A 24,972-nucleotide genomic window follows, 5' to 3' on the forward strand; every position below is an offset into this window, starting at 1 on the left:
AAAAAGAATATGCACTGTGTGTCAAGCGCAAAGCTTATTAAAGCTTCCACTTGTGCTTGCCTGATGAGATTTAAGTTGGCATGCGATTTGGCAATATACAAAAGAAAAATATATTCTGTAACGCTGAACACTGTAAAACACTCAAACAATAGTTATCCATACAGTAAAATCTGGAAAAAAATAATCAATGAAGCAATAGTTGAATATCAATATACCGAGTATAAAATTGGTCAGAATCTATAGGACAGAGCAGAAAAATTCAAAAGTTAACTGCTCTGAACTTGACTAGTTCGTAGGAAATTGCCAGCTTCAAGCTCTCAAAAACACGAGTAATTTTTTAGATATGGACCACTCATTATCAATCAAGTTTTGCCCAATCTGGATATGGGCACTCATATGTCCAATCAGGTCCAGTGTACCTTATGCAGTGAAGCCATAACCCCTCTTCAAGCCCGTCGTACCTTGAGCAAAAGGAGCACAGCATTATCATCAAAGTAAAATACCATCAAAATAAAACAATATAGTTGTAAATATTAAATTAAAAAAAAAAAAATAAAAAAAAAAAAAAACCTGCAATAGAGGAAAGTCAGTAACTCAGTACTTAAATAAAGACATGTATACAAATAGCATATTTAAAACATACAAAAAACATTTACAAAGGAACCGGAAATAAATTAAACTCTTTCACTCTCCTAAGCAACATGTCATGGATAATGAAAAATTATCTAGGTTGCAGAGGTCTAGTTGATAATTTTTCTTGTGAAGGCTGGTCCAATTTTCAGAAAATGGGTATATTCTCTATTAAGTAAATACATAAGCGGCTTTTTGGTCCTATGAGAAAGTACTCAGGCTCTCATGCGACATATTGCAACCGCTCCCCCCCCCCCCCCACACACACACACACACCACCCAACCACTCTCATGCAGCAAAATTCTATTTGCATTATTTCTAGTTTAGATGCTCCAGCAGCACTTACTATGCACATTAATACCAATAAACAATTCCCCTTCTGCTTTCCTCTTAGCAGCATATTTCAGAGGTAAGCTTATCCTAAAAATTATTGACAAGAACAATTCTTACCCTGTAGGGGCCAAATTTGGGCAATGTGTACACAAAGGATCCATATCAAAATCTGTGAAGAATTCTTCTTCTGGCTGTTCATTGTTTTCAGAAGTTTTGGATGATATAGAATCCCTCAATTGGGCAGCTACTCTATCAGCACTTTTCCCTTCAGTAGAACGCCGACCAACTGATTTACCAAGATAGAGCATGTCATTGGCAATTGGGTGACCAGCATACTGGAGATGAACTCGTATCTGGCAAACAGGTGAAAATTGAATCAACAAAATCAATATATATTTAGATTTCTTGTGCAAAGAAGCAACACAGACAAGCTAGGAAAACTAATTTACACTATTCAATTCACTAGATCAACTATCTTAAATGGTTAGAATCGAAATTACAACTCTACATGCTACAAGCCTACAACTTCAAAGATGGATAGGTTAGGTCAATCTTGTAGCAAACAAATCCAAGAACTCCTACACTATTGGATTAAAACAATTTTATTATTAAATGCTATAATAAAAAATAAATAAAAATAAAAAAAAGTGTGAATACTCTGACAACACTTTTCATCACATCTCACATATCACATACGGAGTATATACAATTACAGGCCCATCACCTCCAAGCATAGTGATCAGACCCTCACCAATTATATATTATAGATGGTCAACGTAATAAATTAATATTCTAAAGCTTATAATTCATAAATTCAAAAGAGCATGCTTTTCGAGTTCCACATATATCTTAACATGATGATAATGAACTTTGATAGTAAAAATAACACCATAAAAGTGATAAAATATGAGGTGAATGAAATAGAAGATAGATGACAAGCTTGAGCTTGGTAGAAAACGTTATTGCATCCGACACAATCACTGCGTAAAACTATAACTGTTATGTTACAATACTCTATTTAACCTGATGAGTTCGGCCAGTGAAGGGTTCACAGAAGACAATGCTTTGATCTCCATTAGTATTTATTCTTTTAAACTTTGTAGAAGCAGTCTTTCCTTTCAGTTTTACATTTACAGCATCATCTCCAACCTAAATAATCAAAGAAATCAGTAAAGATATTGTGGAGGTAAACCACTTGAAATGAGATACAACGAGGGTCTAAAATTGTATACCAACCAAAAATTTACATGTAAGCGTGACTTGGAAAGATGAATCATCATATAACAAGCAACAAAACATTTAAAAAAAAGAAACAAAAGAAAAATAAAAATACATGAGATAAGTATTTCTCAGAGCAGGATCTGCAGGACCACTTCAGAGATTCATAGCCAAGAAAATGCAAGCAACTGCCACTCAAGACTAAATCAGTAAATTTTACTTATAGAATGTACCTATTCTTGTTATGAGTTAGATTTTCAAACATCGTCTTCTTATTTCTTTCTCCATTGTAACTCTGATTTCCCCTCTATGTGAGATTCCTAATAACTTCTTATGCCTTGTTTGGGATTCTTTCCATGAATATCACCCACTTCATCTCTTTATTAACATGTAGCACTAGGTTTTCCTCCACCAATTTCCGGATTATCCCCATCAAGTCCTTCAAATTAAAATGCTCAACCAAACACAAATATTCCATTCAAATCCATAATGTTAAATATTATGCTTCAAAGTTAGTGGATAGATGCATCTTATTCTTAGAAAATAGTTTATAAGTTGGTTGATTTTAGCCTGATAACATACGTTTGTTTAACAAATTACAGGTTGTTAGTGGATGTGTTAGTTGCTATTTATTTGATCGTTATATATGTTTGTAGCCTATATATTGGCATTTACGTTGTTCTTAGATGTTAAATAAGAAAAGCAGTAAGTTGCTTTTAACTTTATTTTCACTCTTTGCATTCGTTTTTCCCAAAAAAAATTGATACTATGAGCCATTTGATCTTGTGAGCCTTATAAAAAAATTCAGTCCTTTTCCAGTTTTTGGTCTGGTTGTGCATGGTCCGGAATTCCGGATTCCAATTCCAGTCCTTTCCAATTTTTGATCCGGTTGTGATATAGTCCTAGTTACAACCAAACCCTTTTTTTTTTTGGAAAAATTGACATAAATATTATGACCTTTGCTCGGTCCGCTACAAATAAAACCACCTTTTGATAATCCCCCAATAAAACGACCTTTGACACTGATCTTCCATAAATAGGATAAAAAACCGGTAACCTGTTTAATAGGTTGAGGAAGGACACATGTCACATTATGATTAGTTGAATTTTTAATTTCAATTTTAACATATTTCTTTTTTTTTTTAAAAAAAATCAATTTATATAAAATTAAATTAAAATCAAATTTGGGAATTTTGATTTTTTTTATTAACAAAAAAAAAAATCACCTCCACCCCTTCACCGTTCAACTGTTCATGCCATGGAAGCTCTTCAAACCCCCTTGCCATGAAAGCTCTTCACTGACTACTTGACTAGTGACCACTACACCAAACCCCACCAGCCCAGCCACCCCACCACCAACACCATCTTTAAATCCTCCCTTTCAGCTGATATTTCGCCATTATCATCGGCCCTCGCAGCGTCATCAGCCCCCCCCCCCACTAGTCCTCTCCTGCCCACCGTGCAACCCAAACCCTTGCCAGACCGGCCAACCCTCCCATCTCCAACCCGACCCTCGCCAATCTATGAAACCCTCCCCCTCTCCACCCCTTTTTAATGGTTTCAAGCAATTACAATATTATGGCCGGTGGGTAAGATTTTGGGCTAGTGGTGGTGGGATTGGGGTTTCAAGTTGGTGGGGGCAAAGTGGGTAGTTGGAGAAAGGGTTTCAGGCAGGGTGGTCGGTGTAGGAATTCCGGGAAGGTGGTGGGTAGTCGCAAGTGACGGAGTGGGAGGTGGCTGTTGGGGGTTATTGGTTTTTTGTTTTATAATTAAAATCAATTTATTCATAATAAAATTTTAAAAATAAATAAATAAAAACTTACCAATTACAAAGTGACACGTGTCATGCTAACCCATTAAACAGGTTACCAACCAGTTTCGTCCTTTTTTTGGAAGATCAATGTCAAAGGTCGTTTTATTGAGAGATTATCAAAAGGTGGTTTTATTTACGGCGGATTGGGTAAAGGTCATAATATTCATGTCAATTTTTCCTTTTTTTTTTTAATTCTAAAGAGGCTACCATCCATTGTAAGGTAACTAAAGAGGGTCAGAAGTATGCATCCATCCCAAACCAGTCGCTAAAAGAGTAAAAGGCTAAGTCCATCAGAACCTACCAATTTAGTAATCAGATGCTACAATTGTTAGCTACTTTTAAACAAGAGGGACCAGTTTGATGAGCTATTTTGAATTAGTCCACAATAATTCCAAATTCAAGAATGATATTACTCAAGCTAATAAAAGATAGGAAATTTTGGAATTTGGTACCTAAAAAATGGGGGGTGTTGAATTTTGATACCCCTTTAAAACTTTATTTTATTTTGGTTCCCATCAAAGTTACAAAATATAGATTTTGGTACTTCTGTCTATTTTCTGTTAAGTTTGCCGTAGTGAGGCCCAACCATACTCCTGCCACCTCCCAGCCACCCCTTCCTCCTCCTCGGCCACTACATTGCCATTCCCCCTCCCCGTACCGGCTACCGGCGACCCCGAAAACCACCCCTTCACCTCCAAACGCACCACCAACCCCACAACATCAGCCGCATCAACAACCTCTTGTGTCGCTGCCCCTTTTATTGCGGCAACACCGCAATACCACCAACACAACACACAAAACCACCATAACACCACAACAACAACACGCACAACCAGCAGCAACACACAAATACCACCGCAAATACCACAAAACCACTGCAAATACTCTATCTCCACGCAAATACCAACCAACAAACAAAACCACCGCAAATACCACCAATCATAACGCACAAAACAACTAGCAAAACCACCGAAACCACCATCGTGAACGCCACAGCCACCACGACCACCGCGCACGCCTAGAACAATTTAACAGAAGTTGGACAGAAGTACCAAAACCTATATTTTTTAACTTTGATGGGTACCAAAGTAAAATAAAGTTAAAAAGGGATACCAAAATTCAACACCCCCCATTTTTGAGGTACCAAATACCAAAAATTTTCTAAAAGATAAATTATCTGGTATTCCCAATTTTTTCTTCTTATCCTGATTTCTTTGCATTCTTCCTCCTCAGTCTTCCAGATCCCTCTTTTCGTTTATTCCAACACTGTTCTCCTATATCCCCCACCATCATATTGCTATTAAAGCCTAACTGATCCTGCTAAAAGCATTGCGCCAACAAGGCCTTCAGGTCATAGCCATGAGATCTAAGATATATGATATTTTTCTTATGGCCATGTCATAAACTTATTCACATAACTTTCTACTGCGAATCCATCAAACTTTTTTTATCATACAATTTCAATAGTTTAGAGAAATATCATACCTCCACAGTACTTCTTCCTTCTCGAGCATCATAATTAACATTTACATCAACTACTTGCTGCAAAAGATAAACCAATTGTGCCAAATCAATAGAAATATAGATAATTATCAAAGCAATAGTTATTCAAAAGTATAGAATATTTTATAAAAATTGCGCCAGATTTGTCATCATAACTATTATAAACAGTGGAAGTGAGATCTTTCTGTTCCTTTATCTTTGTCTGATTGTCTATGGAGCACAGAGGATGATATATCTAGGGATACAGGCATGACTGCATGAGACTTGTGCAACCTCTGTGATTGTCTTAATCTTTGAAACAAACAGCAAACTTCAATGCAAGGATAAGACAGCAAAAACAACTAGCATAACCTATTTTGTGTCCCTCAGCCTACGTCGCCAAGACTCTGAGTGTTAAACATTAAAGTCTTATTATATCACATATAATACCATTTCAGAGTTTAACCCTATATCCCAGCCCCACAAGCTGAGCAGCCAAGAAGAGAGGAAAAGAAAGATTGTCACTAAAGTATTGCTGAAAAGTAGAACTACTCCATGTAAGTATATTGCGCTCTCCTAAGACTCTTTTTTCTGTTCACTCTCCTCACTTTGGTTGAAATATGAAAGTAGTTTGAAGTGTCCAATTACATGGCCAAGAGTCAAGTACACATGTTACTAACTTCATGCGCATATCCTTGTGTCGTATAATATTTTCTCTCTCTTTTTTTTTTTTTTTTAATGAGTTGGCCAATAATTTTTTATTTCTATTTTTTGAAAAAAGATCTTCAAAGACTGACTATACATTGAGACTATGTAAATAGTACAAAAAGACAAAATGGGGCAATTAAAAAAATAATAAATAAATAAAAAACTGAAGGAGTACTTGTGTAGACACGGGTTCAGAAACCAAATGACAAGTGAGAGTCCATTGGAAAGGTGGGTGGTAGGAGGGTCAATTAAAAGGTACCCTCTTAACCAAACCAATATGCACAAGTGACTACACACAAATTCCAAACCATATAATGCCACTATGATGGCCACCTTCACATATAAGATTATGAACGTTTTTTCAGTAATAAGGAAATGATGCAACTCAGGCTCAATAAATAAATAGCAAGCATATCAATAACAGCTAAACTTGACTCAATACAAACACAGTTTAACTGCAGGCAGTAGGGTAAATGTTGAAAATAACAAAACTTGACATTTACTACAATTAAGACAGAGAAATTGTTAAGGATAAATACGGTGTCTGTCAAACAGTTAGGTGGTAGCATTATAACAACGTGTATGATGTAATTTACTGCAGTTTCTCATATTAAGAGATTTACATGAGAACTATTTTACGTGCATATTTTCCTCTCGATGATATTGTGTGAAGTATTTGTGAGTGTTCAATATACTTCTAATGTATTGCTATCACAGCTAGTTTATAGAATATGGCAACAGAATAATAATGTCATAGCTTTTCAATATCCTAGACTCACAACAGAAAATTATGATAACTGGTCACATTGCATAAAAACAATTATTGATGCACAATGAGTTTGGGAGATTGCTGAAAATGGGATAGGCTAAATTAAACAAAACCTATAAAGAAGCTTTGAAAAACAAGAGGAAAAAAGATCAAAGTGCACTTATGACTGTGATGTGTTTGAGAAAGTTGATAATATACGAGTGAAAGTTGTTGATGATATGTTTGAGAAAGTTGCTAGCGCAACAAGTTCCTAAAAAGCATTGGATACTCTTCAAAATCTTTATTGAAGTAGTAAAATGAATGATAAAATATTGCGCCTTTAAACTAGAGTGTTAAAACAAATTGAGATGTTGATATGTCAATTTTATAGAGTTTTGACCTGCCCCCTGTCTACTATTGACCTCAATTGTGCTCTTCTTGTGCTTTCTAGTGTTTATGTAGCATTGTTTTATTATTGTAATAATTGGTGTACTTGAATTTGCTTTTTTATTCATTTGGACCACAACCGAAAGACATCAGACTCTTGAGGTTGCTTTTGGATGCAATGGGCTGAAATATCAATTTTCAATGAGACTTTTCCACCTTTATGCATGCCTTGGCGGGCCAATCCAGTTGGGCAAAGGAACTTTTCAGTTTCCACTTGGTTTGTCATGCAGGCCCAATCCGGTAAGGCAAGCTAGCTCGATCGGGTGACTAGGTTGACTAAAAAATTAACAAGTTCCTTGTTTTCCTCTTTTTGTTTACTTTACATTTCTACTAGTAATGAATCTTCTACCTTTTAACAAAACCAAAATCCTTTTGTTTCAAACTTTTCCAACCAACACAACCTTCTTTTTATAATTTCCTACTTAAGCACCACTACTAAGCTCCCTAAGTGGACCAAACACGAGTAATTAATGATGCTCAATTGTATTAAATATTGTAGCTAAAAATTTAAAGAATAGTCAAGGCTAACAACATGATATAGCAAAGAGAAAATAGATGTCCCTAAAAATCGTTAGAAGGCTGCCTAATGAAAATAGCTTATTCATGAGAAGGATTAAGAAGATAAAGATTTGATTAAGCATAGAAATATGATTCGATTACTCACAATTAACACAATTCAAATTTTAATAGATTGATTAATTGTATTCTTCTATATGGGGTCAAAGCAATAAAAAAAATGAATATCACCTATTATCTAGCCTTGCACCTTCGATAAACGACTAGGGTCCCTATCCCCTACCCCAACCCCACCCCCACCCACCCACCCCCAAAACAAACACACACACACACACAAATTTGAAAAAAAATTAAAAAAAATTAAAAATCTACTTGGATGGCTTAATCACCCACATCGCATGCTAAAGTGGGCTTTGTAAAGACCGACCACTCTGCTGTTCCAGCTGCATTCAGTTTGACTTGGCCTAGGCCAACCACAGAGGATGCATTGGGATGTTCAGGGTAAGAAGGCTTCAGGCTTCACACTAATAAAACTTAACAAGTGAGCTACCTCCTTCCTATCGAGGAAGATATCCCCTCTTTTACCCTACCCCCGCCCTGACCAACCGTGATCCTCATTTGTAGTCACTTTAGATGGGACGGTACAAGGCAGGTTCTTTCACCACATGGACGCCCTCATGGTCACCTTATGGCGCATAGAGTTAAGCCACTACAAGTCAATCATGATGCAAAATGATCTTCATAAATTCAATATGGGCCATGTCATTGCTAAGCTGATTCCAGAATCCCCAAAGTTACATCTTTAATGTAACTATGTAAGTGGACCACAAAAATGAGAAGAAAGGGTGAAAGAGATGAGGCATTAAATAACCTAGACATTAGTGGACTACATCTCTCACAACATTGATAAATGGCAATGTTAAATTGTCAAGAGATAATGGATCAGATCCTACTACAATCTTGCTGTCCAATCCAGAACTTATCCATTTCATTAATACAACTATACAAGATCATGTTGTTTGAAAACTTCAAAACTATTTGATAAATTATAAATTAAAGAGATTGATGTAAAGAGTACCTCACCCTCTGGAAATACCCCTACAACCTTTGCAATATACAGTTTCTTCACAAGTCCAGCTTCAATCTGAAAACCAGAAGGTCAATAATTAGCAAAATAATTAACAAACACACTGGCATAACATGTCTTATAATGAAAATCCAGACAAATAAGGCCAAAGTTCTAAACCAATACGTGTATGAACTACATATATTTAAAAATTGTACATGAACTCCTACTTTCAGATACCCAAGGTTTCATATTAAGGAAAGATAACTTCACAAACAAAAGAAAGGATACCATGCATGCAGCAATAAATCCAAGAGTGTTATTAACCTACCTCAGCAAATTGGTGATTAATTTAAGCATTGTATAATTTGTTTTACACTTTTATCTCTACAAGCAGTAGTCAATAAGTCTATTAGAGGAAATGTCTTGCACAAGTTCCACTCTATCACTAATTTCAAAAGCTACTGGTCTTGTCTAGCTATTAGTTGATTGCATTGATGACTTGTATAAAATTTATTGGGAAATTTAAGGGAATAGATGTTTCAAGGTTACTGACTGTTATTAATCCAATTTTACTTGTATAGTTTTGAATATAATACCTCCTTGGCTCCTTCCCAAATTATATGCCTAGCTCAAATTTTGGGGCAAAGAGGGCATGAAATAATATTTGATATTTGTGTGTCATTATTTTAAGCAAATTAATTAGTACTAGAAATGAGCATATATTTACATATTATCAGGTGCGAAACTGCCTTAGGGCCTAAGGAGGCCCAATCACTACATGTATAAAATTAGTTTTATACAATTTTTCATCAAAATATAGACTATATTTCAATGGTTAGATAAACTTTTGAAGTTCCGTGAATGTAAAGGGGTATAATGATCATATCTTATTTTCAATACCAACATCTATTTTTAGTTGCCTTTATTATTTTTTACTTAGCAACAATTGCTATTTACTTTCATAGAACTGCCTTTTCTTCATTATTTTTTTCGTAAAATTTAGACCTTGTTGGAATACTTTTTCTGGTTTTGTTCCTGCATATTATGTTTCCTTCCTAAATTTCTTCTTCTCAACTCTGGTTTAAATTCCTTAAAACATGCAAGGGTGGATATAGATCCAAGTATAGTTCATACATATGCACTTGTCCTTTCAAGAAAATATTAATTCCAACACACAAAAATTTGCATCTTTGTCATTTACACATCTGCACAGCTGTATCACTTAGCCGTCCGAATTCCAATTCCTTTAAAAGCCCAATCCACTAACTTTCCAGCCTCAATACTTCCTTTTGTTTTACTTTTTCCAGACTGAAACTCTCCCTTACTATAGTTCTCTTGTGGGTGGTTGAATGAGTGCAGACCTTGCAATGGAATTTCTGGCTGATAAGATGCTGGCATGTGAAGATAGCATACTGTATCAGTATCATTTTTCAAGAAAAATAATGAGGCACAAATTGCGCCCCGAGAATAGGGGTCAAGAGCTTGTATTGATCTCAACGAGGCAATTTCAAAGAGGCACTTTTTCTTTCACCAAAATTTTAAAATTTTATTTTAAGTGCAAGCACACTGAGGCGCACCTAAGATACAAAAGGATCCTTATTGCTGCAGTGTGTGCCTTGAGCCTTATTATAAATTCTCATCTCATCCAAGCATCAACTGTTCTGATGCAAAGCCAAAAATTATTTTCCCCTCGGTGTTTACAGAATCAGCAACAATTCATCAAATCTGGTCACATGATTGCTACTAACTTATACAAACACTCCAACCAAATGTTAGACTCACTTTAACATAAATCAGTTTGCTTCAGTAGAATTGTATTCGGGCTAAATGAAAAAAAGGTTTCAGTGAATGTTCAAAAGATTAAGCTCTAAAAGACACACCAATAATGTTAGGTCTCTATCTCATCATAATCGATGATCATCTTTGTACTCAACTTTTGAAGGTTTATGAAGTAACAATAGATATTAGATAGCTTTCTTTCATCCTTTCTTATATTATGCTTGTTCATTTCAATAAAAAATCTCTAATCTTAGCCTACCCATAGCTTGATTTGTGATTGATCACATAATATTATGACTGCTTATTAAAAGTTTTTTATATGGAAGAAGATTTAGGTTACTTAACTCATAATTTCTCTTTGTGCAACTCTTATTAAGTAGAAGTCAGTATAAAAGTGTTCACCATAACAATCATGATATTTGAAGATTTTGAACCTTAATTTACTTTAGTTATGTCTACCGCTGCAATTCAAGTGCACCTAAATATGCAAGTGAGTAGTATTCTAGGTAGGGTAGGGTGAAACCCAAGTTACCCAATAATGCATGCCTGAGGTTAATTAAGAGATTGAAGGATGTTTCTGTGCTTAAAATTCTCTGAGTCTATCAATTGATTAATTTTGTATTGGTGTCAGCATTAGCACATGCTAGGGCTCCCTAATTAGTGGTTGAGTTATTGATTAGCCTGCAAACACACATTGTAAAATTGATGTGGATAACTTTCCAAGGTTTGTGTTGCTTATGATTGACATGGGATCATGATTATAGTTAAGTTATGTTATTGTGATTCAAGAGAGGAATTTAAGATAGAACTACCGAGCATGTGTGTTGCTATCTAAGTCATGCTCTTGAATGTTCATGCTCATTAAAAGCCACACCCCATCCTTATCTCCCCTATTCCTCCTGATGTACATGTAGTGGTGAGTCACAGATCCTTTTATCCCACTAGAACTTCCTCTGTATTAAATGTCATGCACCATATCTTGCTAGTGTAAAGTTCCTAGACGATCCAACTTACCCATTTTTGATCTAGCTTAGACTCATGAGCTCAAGTTAAATCCTTGTGGATCTTGACCTGTACTTGGCCACTATACTTAAGTTTTGGTTTAGTTAAGTGTTTGAATTGAGGTCTTTATTAACGTCAATTCCACTTCTTAAAGAACATGAGGAGCATTCAAGGCACACTTGAAGCATAACTGAGGTGCACTGCTATAATTTGACACCAGACTTTTTCGTACCCAAGGTGCTCCTAGGAGCAGCAGGACCCGGGCTGTGAGCTTTTTTATATGTTGATTAATAGTTCCATATTATAAGTTCAGATATACAACATTATCTTGAAAACTAACCTGCAAAGTCCTTAGAATCAATCTTTACAAAACATTTAAAACAAGGTAGCCAAAAGACATCGTGTTTAACTTTCCTTTATGACAAAGGGTACAATGTACAATTGTAGAGTTTTTATTAGGCAAGGATAAATTTGACAAAGATGAAAAGCATGACACTGCATAGGCCCAAACAAAATTAATTCTTAAAATATTGGGTTGGACTGATTTATCTTGAATTAGCCAAATATAAGTTGGATTCGATACTTGGATCAGCTTGAGAAGAGAGTTATCATGAATTAGAATTAGCAGTTAAAATGTCATATGTGATGTATTTTGGACAGCATTTGAATTACAGTAATCTTATCTAGTTATTCCTTTTTATATCCCTACAGCACTTAAACTTCTACTTACCTCCTAAATAAACAACTTCTGGTACAGAATAAACGAGACAGTGACTCAAATATATTGCTTCAAAAAGAAAAGTGATGGCTGAGCCTGTTCTGATTGACTGAATTGAGCTGAGCTGAACTTAACTTAACTTATTGGAGCTGAGTTGAGCAGAATTGAACTGAACTGAATATTTTATGAGAGAAGGAAATTAAGATAAGAACTGAACTGAACTTATTGGAGCTGAGCTGAAATGAATTAAAATTAATGTACCGCTACTTAAGGCACCAAACTAATAAAGATCAAATCATAAAAATTCAGAAGTCCACAATCCACAGCCATAAGTCCATCTGATTGGCCAAGTTCTAAAGTGAAATACAGGCATAGTGTACCAAGTTCAAAAGTAATTAATAACAATAATAAGTAATATCAATGCAAAAATTACCTGTTGTCTGAAATTATCAGCCTGGGATGAGCTTCTGGCCAATATCAGTAGTCCAGAGACGAGTCGATCCAACCTATGTATTGCTGGACTTAATTGTCAAGGCTTTCAAATGTTAACATAACACACAGATTGACTAGTTATGCCTAGGAATCTGGCTCTTTAATTACAGAAGATAAATTTCCACAATAAGCATTGTAATCTATACTTATATATTAAAAAGCATACCTAAAATTGTTTATATGCCATGTAGATCTGCACTAGCATTACGCCAAGTCACCACGACTAGCATTTTTGCAACATTTAATCCATGTCATTATTAATGAGATAAAAACATCTTACAAGATTTGAACATTGAACCTCGTGAATATAAGATCACATTACTTACCATCTTAGCCAATAGTAATTTATGTCCTCTACATAAATAAATATGTTTTAAGTAAGCACAACAATGGATAAAAGAATAATTAAGTAGCCTATAAAAAATGAATAAAGAGAATAACTTCAACAACTCCAAGGCAATGGAAAATTATTTTATAAAATACTCTTTTTCTTTACTAACATTATGTTTCAAAGTAGCAAGTCGGTGCAACGCCCGGGCCACACACTAGTTAATATAATAAATAAAGAGAAAGCAAAAACACAAATTAGGATACGAAATAGTGGGGCCAAACCATGTTCCGCCTCGAGAATTCCCACAACCGTGTTCTTCCGATATTGACCGCAAGGATGAACCTTTGATAAAAAGAACGAAAACATAACTATAATAATACTATGATATGAATATAAGCTGCTAAAAAAGAAAGACGTTGCTCTTTGAAACAACACGAGGCCTTCTATAATTCTTAGAATCTCCCTAAGTGTGCAACAAACAAGTGCAAAGTCCATGCTGACAGTGTAAACATAAAATATCAAGACCTAACCCATCTCTGAAATTGATAGCAACATGCACAAATCATAAAAAAAGATCCCAAAATTTTAAAGAGAAGAATAATAAATTTCATAAATGGATATAAAACATTAACCCACAACCAAGATATGCACTTATGTAACAAGTCCTAAGAGCTTCCACATTCTAAGTCTCACTTCTCTCAAGTGAATAATATTCACCTCAAAACTGAGGCTTTTCCCATGCAGAAGGGTAGTTTACAAACGAAAATAGCAATATTAAGACTTACCGGAACAGAAGCCGGCTTGCAGACAGTCACCACATCTTTTTCTTCCTGCAGAACCGAGACATCCCAGGCCATTACAGGTGGTTCATGCCTACAAACTTTTGTAATATTAATTACTACATAGGACTTAATATAGCAGTATAAGAACAATGGTGTCCATCACCAAAAATATGAAACAGGTCATTTTAAGAGAGTTTTTGCAAATTTAACCTGTGGACAAAGTGGCTGATCTTTTCTGATGGTTTAAGTCTGTAGTAAATAGAGACATTTTTTCCATCAACTTGTATTCTTCCACATTTAACAGCTCTCTCCTGCAGAACCAACTCCAAGCAATAAGCCTCCTAAGTCCTCATAATCTAATGATCTTACATAGAGTGCAATACAAACCATAGTATGGAATAAATCGAAATAGAAGTTATACACACTAAGTGTGTTAAGTGTGTTAATTTGCAAGGAATCAATATTAAGGGGAGGGCATGTTAGTCAGAGTCTATTTGTAGTGACTTGGGGAATAAGTTAGAGTTTTTTGTATGAGAGTTTTTCTATAAATAGGCCTCTTAGGAGGAATAAGGATATGTTGAATATTATTGAGGTTTGTTATAGGGAGAGAGTGAGCCTCTCGAAAGCTCAAATTAGGAGAGAATCCACCTCTCGAAAGTGGAAATATCACTCAATTAGTGTAAGTCACATATTATCAACATCATCAGCATTCTTCTTCCCTAATTTCTGCCATAGTTAGAGCTGTAATCATGTCAGAAACCATGCTAATTCCTAGCATAATTCACGGGCCACTTTCATACATTTATAACATAACTTGCAGAGACCAAATCCAGATAAGCATATGTGTTACGTTAGTTGCTACAGCCTATTTCACAGGCATCTAAGACTTTAATCTTTTCACATGAAAATAATGCTTCTCTGGATTAATAAGAGATTATTAAACTTAAATTAGTAGTGAATTGAACTTGGGTAACCCCCTTATCTAAAATAATGTGAATTAAACTTAGGTAGCCTCCTTATCTAAAATGATATTTTTTTTAAAATTTTTAGTAAACAAAGATGAAGTGTAACCAAATTAACTCCTCCCTCAGGAAGTATAATCAGAAGTAAATAAGGATAAACAAAAAGAAAAAACAATCTAGCAGCATTAAGATAAGAACAACAAGAGTTTTGCAAATTTGTGAAGTTAGAAAAATATTATTGCTGGTTTTGTTATTTTTAATTTAATAATTTAATGCATTATGCAGAACCTGAACATACGAAGTGCAAAATGTAATTTAGTTCCAACATTGGGGAAAGAGGTAGAAATTTCAATTATGTGGACTAAGTAAGAGTTTGTAGGTTGGCAAAAGGGAACAAATTCATTTCTATGCCTCTAAAAAAAGAATATACCGCCTTTATATATTAAACAGCAACAAACTGCAATTAGGACCGTGTACCGGTCCAAAACCGGATCAGAGCGAACACGATTTGAACTAGAACCGAAAACATCTATTTTGAAGAGAAAAGACCGGACTTGTAAAAAACTGTCCCACTGGACAGGACTTTTTTTGTCTGGTCTGCTCAGGTTTAAACCTGTTTTATATGATAAAGGATTAAAGGCCCTTTTTTTGTTATTTTAGGCAAGCATAAGCCCTAACTAGATACAAAGTATATGATATAGCAAATCTATTTAGTTATATAGGGTGATTATAAATGTGTAATCAGATTAATTGTTGGTAGTAAACTGAGATAGAACTTGTATCACATTATTTTGGATAAATAGAAACACAATTTAAATTTGAGAGTATACCATCGAATATTAGTTTATATTTTATAAACACTTTGTGAGTTAATCTATTATATTATAGAGATATATTTGTTACCTATTTTGTTTATATACAAAGGGAAAGTAAATATTATTTCCGCTGCAAGATTATTTGTGATCTTTCCCAACAGTCTGAATCAGAGCCGGTTACAGACATACATGTTGTATAAAACAAAATGGAAGATTCGATGGTAAGCTTATCTGGAATGATCAAATTGACGTCGTCCAATTATTCCATGTGGAAGTCTCGAATGGACGATATTCTTTAATGTAAGGATTTGTATAAACCCATCGAGGAAGAAAATAAACCGGAAAGTAAAACCGAAGATGTATGGAAATTGGAGAATCAAAAGGCAGTCGGGTTGATACGACAAGATATTGATCAAAGTATTTTTCAACATGTTGCTAATGATACCAATGCCTACAAGCTATAGAAAAAGCTTGAGTCAATGTATGAGAGGAAGACAGCTTTAAATAAAGCTACATTGGTGAGAATGTTGGTTCGTCTTCTATACAAAGAAAATAAAAATATGGCAGAACACATGAATGAATTTCAAGGCATTGTTAATCAGCTAACAAATGTTAGCATGACTATTGATGAGGAAGTCCAAGCCTTATTACTCCTTAGCTCATTACCCGATAGTTGGGAAACTCTTGTTATCTCGTTAAATTCGGCTCCGAATGGTAAACTCACCCTTGACATGGTGAAAGATAGCTTGTTCAATGAAGAAGCTAGAAGAAAAGAATTTGCCTCCACAAATAATCAAACTGAATCACACATTGCTGAAAGTGGAGGGAGACCAATGTTTAGAGGCTCCCAAAGTCAAGATAAAACAAGAGGCAGATCAAAATCTAAGAAGAGGTTCATTTGCTTTTATTGTCATAAGGCAAGACATAAGCAAAGTGAATGTCGAATATGGAAGAGGGACATGCGATCAAAGAATGACAAGAGTAGTGATAATGAAGACAAGAAAAATGACATAGCTACAGCAGTTTGTGGTGATGAAGTTTATTTTGCAAGTGATGATTCATGTTATAACCTTACAAATGAAGATTGTAGTTGGGTGATTGATACAGGTGCTTCATATCATTTAACTGCAAACAAAGATTACTTCACATCTTACACTAGCAACGATCTTGGCTTTGTGAGGATGGGAAATAATGGATCCTCCAAAATTATTAGTATTGGAGATGTTTGCTTGGAAACCAATGCAGAGTGCATGCTAACACTACACGATGTCAGACATGTTCCGGATATAAGGTTGAATTTGATCTCAAGCAAACTTGACGATGAAGGGTATGCAAATCACTTTTCTAATGGAAAGTGGAAGTTGTCGAGAGGTTCGATAATCATTGCTCATGGAAAGAAGCAACAAACCCTTTATGTTACAAATGGGAAGCTCAAACACACAGTTGAATATAGCCGAAGAATGTTCTACCGAGTTATGGCATAAACAACTCGGACATATGAGTGAGAAGGGATTGCAAATCCTCACTCGAAAGAAACTCCTTCCTTTAAAGGATGTTCATTTGAAATCTTGTGTTGATTGTTTAGCTGGAAAACAACACAAAGTTTCATTTCGAAGAAACCCACCATCTAGAAGACCACGAGTTCTAGATTTGATTCACACAAATGTATGTTCTATGACAATGTATGTTCTATGACAGAAAAATCTCTTGGTGGGGCATCTTATTTTGTCACATTTATTGATGACCATTCTAGGAAAGTATGGGTCTATCTTTTGAAAAGTAAAGACCAAGTCCTTGATACGTTCAAGGAGTTTCATGCAAAAGTAGAGAAAGAAATTAGCATGAAATTAAAAGATGAACAATCTGATAATGGTGGTGAGTATAGAGGCCCATTTGAAGAATATTGCAGGAAATATGGGATAAAGGTTTGAGAAAACTATCCCAAAAACGCCTCAACAAAATGGTATAACAGAAATGATGAATCGTACGATCACTGAAAAAGCTCGTTCAATGTTATCTCACGCAAAATTACCCAAATCATTTCGGGGGGAGGCAGTTAAAAATGCACTTCATTTGATCAATCTATCTCCTTCAGTTCTACTTGTTGGTGAAATTCCACAAATGATATGGTCGGGCAGAAAAGTAAATTATGAATGTTTAAAGGTGTTTGGATGTAGAGCTTTTGTTCAATCCCGAGGGATGAAAGATCAAAACTTGATAGCAAGACAAAACAATGTATTTTTCTTGGCTATCCTGAAGATGAGTTCGGTTATAGGTTATGGAGTCCTTCTCAAAGAAAGATTGTTAGAAGTAGAGATGTCGTCTTCTTTAAGATCAAACCATTGAAGACATACAAGAATTGGGAAAATCTACAACATCCTATGAAGAATTGCCTATAATTGTGAATCCAGTTCCTTCCCCGGGTGTAGTTGATGATCACGGGGGAGAAATAAACCAAGAAAATCATCCTCACGACATTGACAATTATGATGATAATCATGAGAATGTGGAACAGATAACACAACAAGAAAATCAACCACCATCACCACTAGAGTTAAGAAGGTCTAATAGTGATAGACGGCTTTCAGCAAAATTTGCTAATGGTGACTATATTGACTGAAGGTGGAGGGCTAGAGTCTTATGATGAGGCTTTAAGAGATATTCACCAAAAAGAGTGGATTGAAGCCATGCAAGATGAAATAAGATCCTTGCATGAGAATCATACATTTGCTTTGGCACAGCTACCAAATATGGTAGCCAGCACTCAAGAATAAGTGGGTGCAAATTGAAGAGTGAAGATAATAATCCACAACCAAGATACAAAGCAAGGCCGGTTGTGAAGGGGTTTAGTCAAAAGAAAGGTATTAACTTTGAAGAAATATTCTCACCGGCGGTGAAAATGTCATCAATACAAGTTGTTCTCGGCATGGCAGCATGCATGGATTTAGAAATTGAGCAACTAGATGTGAAAACAGCCTTCCTACATGGTGATTTGGAAGAAGAAATATTTATGGAACAACATGAGGGATTCCAGGTTGAAGGAAAAAAGCACATGGTATGTCGTTTGAATAAGATCTTGCATGGTTTAAAACAAGCTCCGCGTGAATGGTATCGAAAATTTGAATCCTTTATAAAGGATCATAAGTATCACAAGACGACATCGAATCATTGTGTGTTCATAAAAAGAATTGTAGAGGGAGATTATATTATTTTACTCCTTTATGTCGATGATATGTTAATAATTGGTCGCGACACCAATAAATAGCTAACTTGAAAAAGCAATGAATAAGTTCTTTGCCATGAAAGAATTAGGACCAGCAAAACAGATACTAGGCATAAAAATCTCACGCAGGAAAAATAAAAAGTTATGGTTGTCACAAGAAACATATATTGAGAAGCTACTCGAGAGGTTTAATATGCATAAGGCTAAACCAGTAAGTTCTCCACTTGCAAGTCGTTTTAAGTTGAGCTCTCAACAATGTCCTACAAGTGAGAAAGAATGACAAGAGATGGATAAAGTTCCTTATTCATGTGCAGTTGGTAGTTTGATGTATGTCTAGACATTGCCTATTTGGTAGGTGTTGTCAATAGGTTTCTCCCGAATCCATGAAAAGAGCACTGGGAAGGTGTTAAATGGATTCTAAGGTATTTACTAGGCACATCAAAAATGTGCTTATGTTTTGGTCAAGGAGATCCTGTGTTAAAAGGTTACACAAATATGGCAAATGATGTTGATTCGCGAAAGTCAGTATCAGGCTATATGGACTGGACTTTACAGGGAGAGTTATATCATGGCAGTCTAGGTTACAGAAATGTGTTGCATTATCAACAACGGAAGCTTGTAAAGAGATATTGTGGATGAAGAATTTCCTACAAGAGTTAGGGATTAAACAAGATAAGTATTCACTTTACTGTGATAGCCAAAGTGCTATTCATGTGGCGAAAAATCCTACTTTCCATGCCCGTTCCAAACATATAGACGTAAGGTATCATGGGATACGAGAAGTCTTTGAAGCCAAGCTGTTGCATTTGGAAAAGATTCATACCAACCACAATGGTTTAGATATGATGACAAAAACATTGACCCTGCAAAAGCTTGATGTTTGTTGAAATGAAGCGGGTTTATCAATAATCTCCTAATAAGTCGAAAGGGGGAGATTTGTTGGATAATATTTCTCCTTATTTGGAGTTTGCTAAAAACAAATAAAGAAGAAATTGCGGAGTATAAGAAATAAAAGGAGAGAAAAAGAAGAAGAGTGGTAGTTAAATAAGAAATAACCAATGGCAAATTATACAACAATAATTTGCATCATTAGTTATTTAGTTACAGGGTGATTATAAATGTGTAATCAGATTAATTGTTAGTAGTAAATTGAGATAGAATTTGTATCACATTATTTTGGATAAATGGAAACACAATTTAAATTTGAGAGTATACCATCGAATATTAGTTCATATTTTATAAACACTTTGTGAGTTAATCTATTATATTATAGAGATATTATTGTTACCTATATTGTTTATATACAAAGGGAAAGTAAATATTATTTCCGCTGCAAGATTATTTGTGATCTTTCCCAACAAAAACTTCACAATTGCATTACATATTTACTGAATACACCATATAAATTACATAAATACTTCCTCCGTTTCTTATTATTTGACACGTTTTGACTTTAGCACTATTCACATATGTTACTTTGACTTCTTTTTTGTGAATTGTGATGTATACTTAAGAGAAAACAAAATCATGTGGGGTCTTGTTAAATTCGTCTCAATGTGTATTTTCATAATACTACATATAAACTCTTTATAATGCTTGCGGATTAATAGTTGAAGATATTAGTATTTGAAATCATGCATTGGAAAATGTGCCTAAAGAAATGGGTAAACTAATATGAAACGGAAAAAATACCTAATAGAATAATGCCAATGATTTGGCTCGATTTGGCTCCACTGTGGAAGAAGAAATCAAGAAGACGAGAGATCTGATGGAGGTAATATGAAGAGAGAAGGGAAAAGGAAGAAAGTATGTAAATTGCTAAGAAAAGAGAGAATGAATGAGGATAGAGAATAAAGAAGAGAGAAAATTTAAGGAGGAAAAGAAAGAAAAAGGCACAGGAAGCCCAAAAAATTTTTAAAAAAAGGTACGCTCTACAGGTTTTTTAAGTGTTAGACTTCCTCTTATAGCAAACTACTACATTCATATTATCTTTCTCCTCTCATCATCCATTCATCCCCACTCTCCCACGCTACTATTTATATTATTTATATCCTCACATCATTCTGTTTTCAATAATTTTTTAACACCACTGTATATCCTTAAGTAATTTTATGTCTAACTTATATACTTCCTCCATTACGCCGTTTAACTTTTACACTAGTCACACAACACGCTTTGACTCGCTTTTGTGGTTTATAGATATGATAAAACATATTCATGCGAGATCTTGTTTGAATCATTTCAATGTATATTTTATTAATATCCACTTTTTATAATTTTACAATATTGATAATTAGAGATACTAATCGTTAAAACATGTGTTGCCAAGCGTGATAATAGAAAGGTGTCAACTAAAAAAACAGAGCAAGTATTTTTTAAGATTAAGGCCCTGTTCACTTCACCTTATAAAAATAATATTCAATATAAATAAGTTCAGTTTAGCAAAAATAATTTCAGTTCAGTAAAAATAATTTCAGTTCAATAAAATTCAGTAAATGTAAAGAAGAAATATAATAGAGATTCAATAAAAATAATTTCAGCAAAAATATATTGTCATATGTGTCAATCAAGGTATAACACTTGAAAAGACATAAAGTTTTAGTCTGAAGTGGAAAATTCCAGTTTATACCAGTAACTCGGATTCTTTTGTTTACATGGATTAGAAACCAGTCTAGTCGTGTTAGGTCCAGTACGATGTTGGTCTATTTGTGCACACCCTCACCCACATGTTTGTGTGTGTGTGTGAGTATACAATATGCGCTAATGTAGACATTAATTATGTGTGCACACCCTCACCTACATGTGTATGTATGTGTTTGTGTGTATACAGTATGCACTATGTAGACACATCATTTATGTGTATACATATAGATCACACAATGTGTGTAGAACTATACAAGAAGTACATGGACAAGTTTTATGGGTAGTAAAACTAATGTTTACTACAATTTGTTATCAAACCTTTAAGACACACGTTCAAAAATAGCTCAATGCTATTGTTAAATAAAAGAGGACTGATAACATTTTAAAATTATGAAAAGATGCTGCAAATCTAGGGTATTGAGCATCAAACGTCAAAGCAAGAGCGTACCTTAGTTAAATATAGCATCTCTTAGAAATGGCAAGAGCCTGGTTCTTCAAATCAATATTCCCTAATATATAATAGGGGGGGTTGCAATAAGCTACTTATCTGATCAATATAATTGTTTTGATAGACTTATACCGCCTATGTTATGTTTTTACCATGTAACATACAAGGACAAAATCACCAAGTAAAAAGTTTACAATGTCTTGGCCTCTTGGGTATAGAAGGCATCATTTTAAACACTTTCTTTTTCTTTTCCAACTGCAACCTTGCCAGAATAATTCAACTATATGTCATTAAACTGCTAGCTGTAACACTTGTTTGGACCTCCTACGGGCCCACATTCGTTAAATACAGAAATTACCAAAATGCTCTTATTTAAAGTTATTTTAAACCTTAGAATAGGAGTATTCCAAAATCGTGCATAGCACGCATCCTGAGAAACCCTAATCTGGCCTAACAATTACTTCTAAATTCTAACAGAAATGCTGTTAATAAGTCCCATGTTCCCGAACAAAAAAGTGCAAACAATCCAAATGAACGCACACTAAGGGCTTGTTCTCTTCCGTTCAGTTCAGCTCTTAATTTATGTCTAATGATATTGCTAATGATATAAAGCCAAATTTCATTCTTTTAGGTTCTTATTACAACAACAACAACAACAACAACAACAATAATAATAATAATAATAATAATAATAATAATAATAATAATAATATTAACAATAATAATAATAATAATCAATAAGTAATAAATAATAATAATAATACTAATAATTGAAATAATAATACTAATAATAATAATCAATAAATAATAATAATAATAATCATCAATAAATAATAATAATAATAATAATAATAACAATAATAATAATAATAATAATCAATAAATAATAATAATCAATAATTTATAATAATAATAATAATAATAATATTGATACAATTCATTGTTCAAATGGGTTAGATACATGTAAGTGTTTTGTGTTCTTTTGTCATAATACTATTTTATTTTTAAATTAAATAGTATATGTGTTTAAAATGTTTAGAGATTTCAAGTTTTTAATATATTTTCCATAAATTTTATAATTATATAGTATATTTTTCGTAAATATTTTAATATGTACATTTGTATATACACATATGTATAGTAATAAATAATCAATAAATAATCAAATATCACTAATCCGTAGTTAAAAATCATTAATTAATAAGTCCAGTTCAGTTCAGGTGAATTCAGTCAATCGGAACAGGCCCTAAGAGCACGTATGGTATAGCGTTTTCAAGTAAAAATTGAGTCAAAATCATTGTTTCCGTTACCAATTGTTTGGTATGATAGTTAGGTTAACACACTCTACCTCCTAAGAAGAACCATTACCAATCATTTGTCACCCTTTCCAAGCCCCCAATCCTCAAATCGATACAAGCAATTCCTTTCCTTGCGTATACCAAACAACTAATAATGGAAACGCGTAATATAACTTTTTTTTATTATTTCAATTCCATTAGATTTTCTCATAAAAAACATTCAGTACCAATTGAGATTCTTTACTTACATAGTAATCATGATTCCGCCCTTTAAATTCCTCAGAAAACATATCCACTATAGTTTTCCCCGCCCAACGATTCTTCACCTGCAATCAACCCTAAATATCATTAAAATTAAAAACTTAGTTCAATTTCAATTGAATTTCATAATCTCAGTAAAAAATTCAAAATGAAATTCAGAAATAACTAACATGGCAGATGAACTCGAAGTAATACGGCTTCACATGTCGCCTTCCTGAGAACAAAAAATTGGCGCCAAATTGACGAAAAACGTCACATAAAATTCAAAAAAAATGAATTGAAATTGAATGGAGGGTTTATGTTTACCGTTAAGGCAAATGTAATCATCGCGAAGAGGAGGATTAGCAGGAGTTTGCCACACTATGTTCATGTCGTTAGTAGTGGTGCTAATGGCGGATGTAGCTGTAGCTGTTGCTGTTGCTTCTTCTTCGAGCTGCTCGGTTTGTCTCTCTCCTCTCTTTCTCTTCATTTCTCAAGTAAGAGCTCAGTCGAGGTCTTGTTTTTATTTTACCGGTGCTTGTTACGGGCTAGCGGGCCTAGTTCAGCAATGTGGTTTTCTGTTTATTGATTTTTAACTTTTTAAATTATAAGGAAATTAGATGAAGTCCGTGCGATGCACGGTTTCTTTGATTTTTTTTAAATAATGTTTTTTTTTTGTATTTATGAGCCTAAAATTTATTATATATTTAGATAAAATTCCTAATATTAAATTAATTTAAACTTAAAAATATCATTCGCCAATATTGCTTGCATGGCATTTAAATTATTTAATTCTAAAAGAAATTAATAATCTTTTATTTAATTGGCTACTACTAAGATTTATAATCTTACATGGCGCGCTGAGAAAATTAGATCCTACGTGGCTCTCTAAAAACTCGGGAAAAAACTCCCCTTTATATATATATATATATATATATATATATATATTAGATTCTCAATGGTACTCTTAAGGTTTTATTTTTCTCAATGGTAAACCACAAAAAATTAGATTATCTTTGGTAATCTATAATTTATAAAATTGATTCAATGGTAACATTAGTTAAGTTTTTTAAAGAATATTAACTATGGTTAATGTTTTAAAAGGTTGGGAAAAAATATATCCTTGAAATATCCCTTTTTAACAAAAACCCACCACCACAATCCTTCCCCCCGCCACCCCTGCTCTCCCAGCTCAAGGCCGGCGCCGATCGCTACCACCAAGATCCCCTCCCCAGCGCAGACAGAACCCCCTCTCCCTTGTTTCCACGACCCTT

The 24,972-nt window shown here is 34.2% G+C and overlaps 1 protein-coding gene across 2 annotated transcripts; it reads right to left on the reverse strand.

The window, feature by feature from the left end:
• On the reverse strand, positions 1 to 24,340 carry LOC110703944 (RNA pseudouridine synthase 7-like). 2 transcript variants are annotated; one of them, XM_021881744.1, is made up of 12 exons: positions 24,026 to 24,340; positions 23,890 to 23,933; positions 23,707 to 23,784; positions 14,280 to 14,380; positions 14,073 to 14,160; positions 13,551 to 13,629; positions 12,898 to 12,980; positions 8,975 to 9,040; positions 5,481 to 5,537; positions 1,988 to 2,113; positions 1,082 to 1,317; positions 1 to 461 (listed from the first exon to the last, which is right to left on the reverse strand). In XM_021881744.1, exons 1-12 carry the CDS (start codon positions 24,186 to 24,188, stop codon positions 359 to 361), a joined length of 1,224 nt encoding a protein of 407 aa, XP_021737436.1. In that variant the 5' UTR covers positions 24,189 to 24,340; the 3' UTR covers positions 1 to 358. The 2 variants fall into 2 exon arrangements, with proteins under 2 accessions (XP_021737436.1, XP_021737437.1); XM_021881745.1 differs by having other exon boundaries at positions 23,707 to 23,796; positions 24,026 to 24,085.
• Between the last annotated feature and the right edge of the window lie 632 nt (positions 24,341 to 24,972).

Source organism: Chenopodium quinoa, unplaced genomic scaffold (genome assembly GCF_001683475.1).
Source record: "Chenopodium quinoa cultivar QQ74 unplaced genomic scaffold, ASM168347v1, whole genome shotgun sequence".
Lineage (NCBI taxonomy): Eukaryota > Viridiplantae > Streptophyta > Magnoliopsida > Caryophyllales > Amaranthaceae > Chenopodium > Chenopodium quinoa.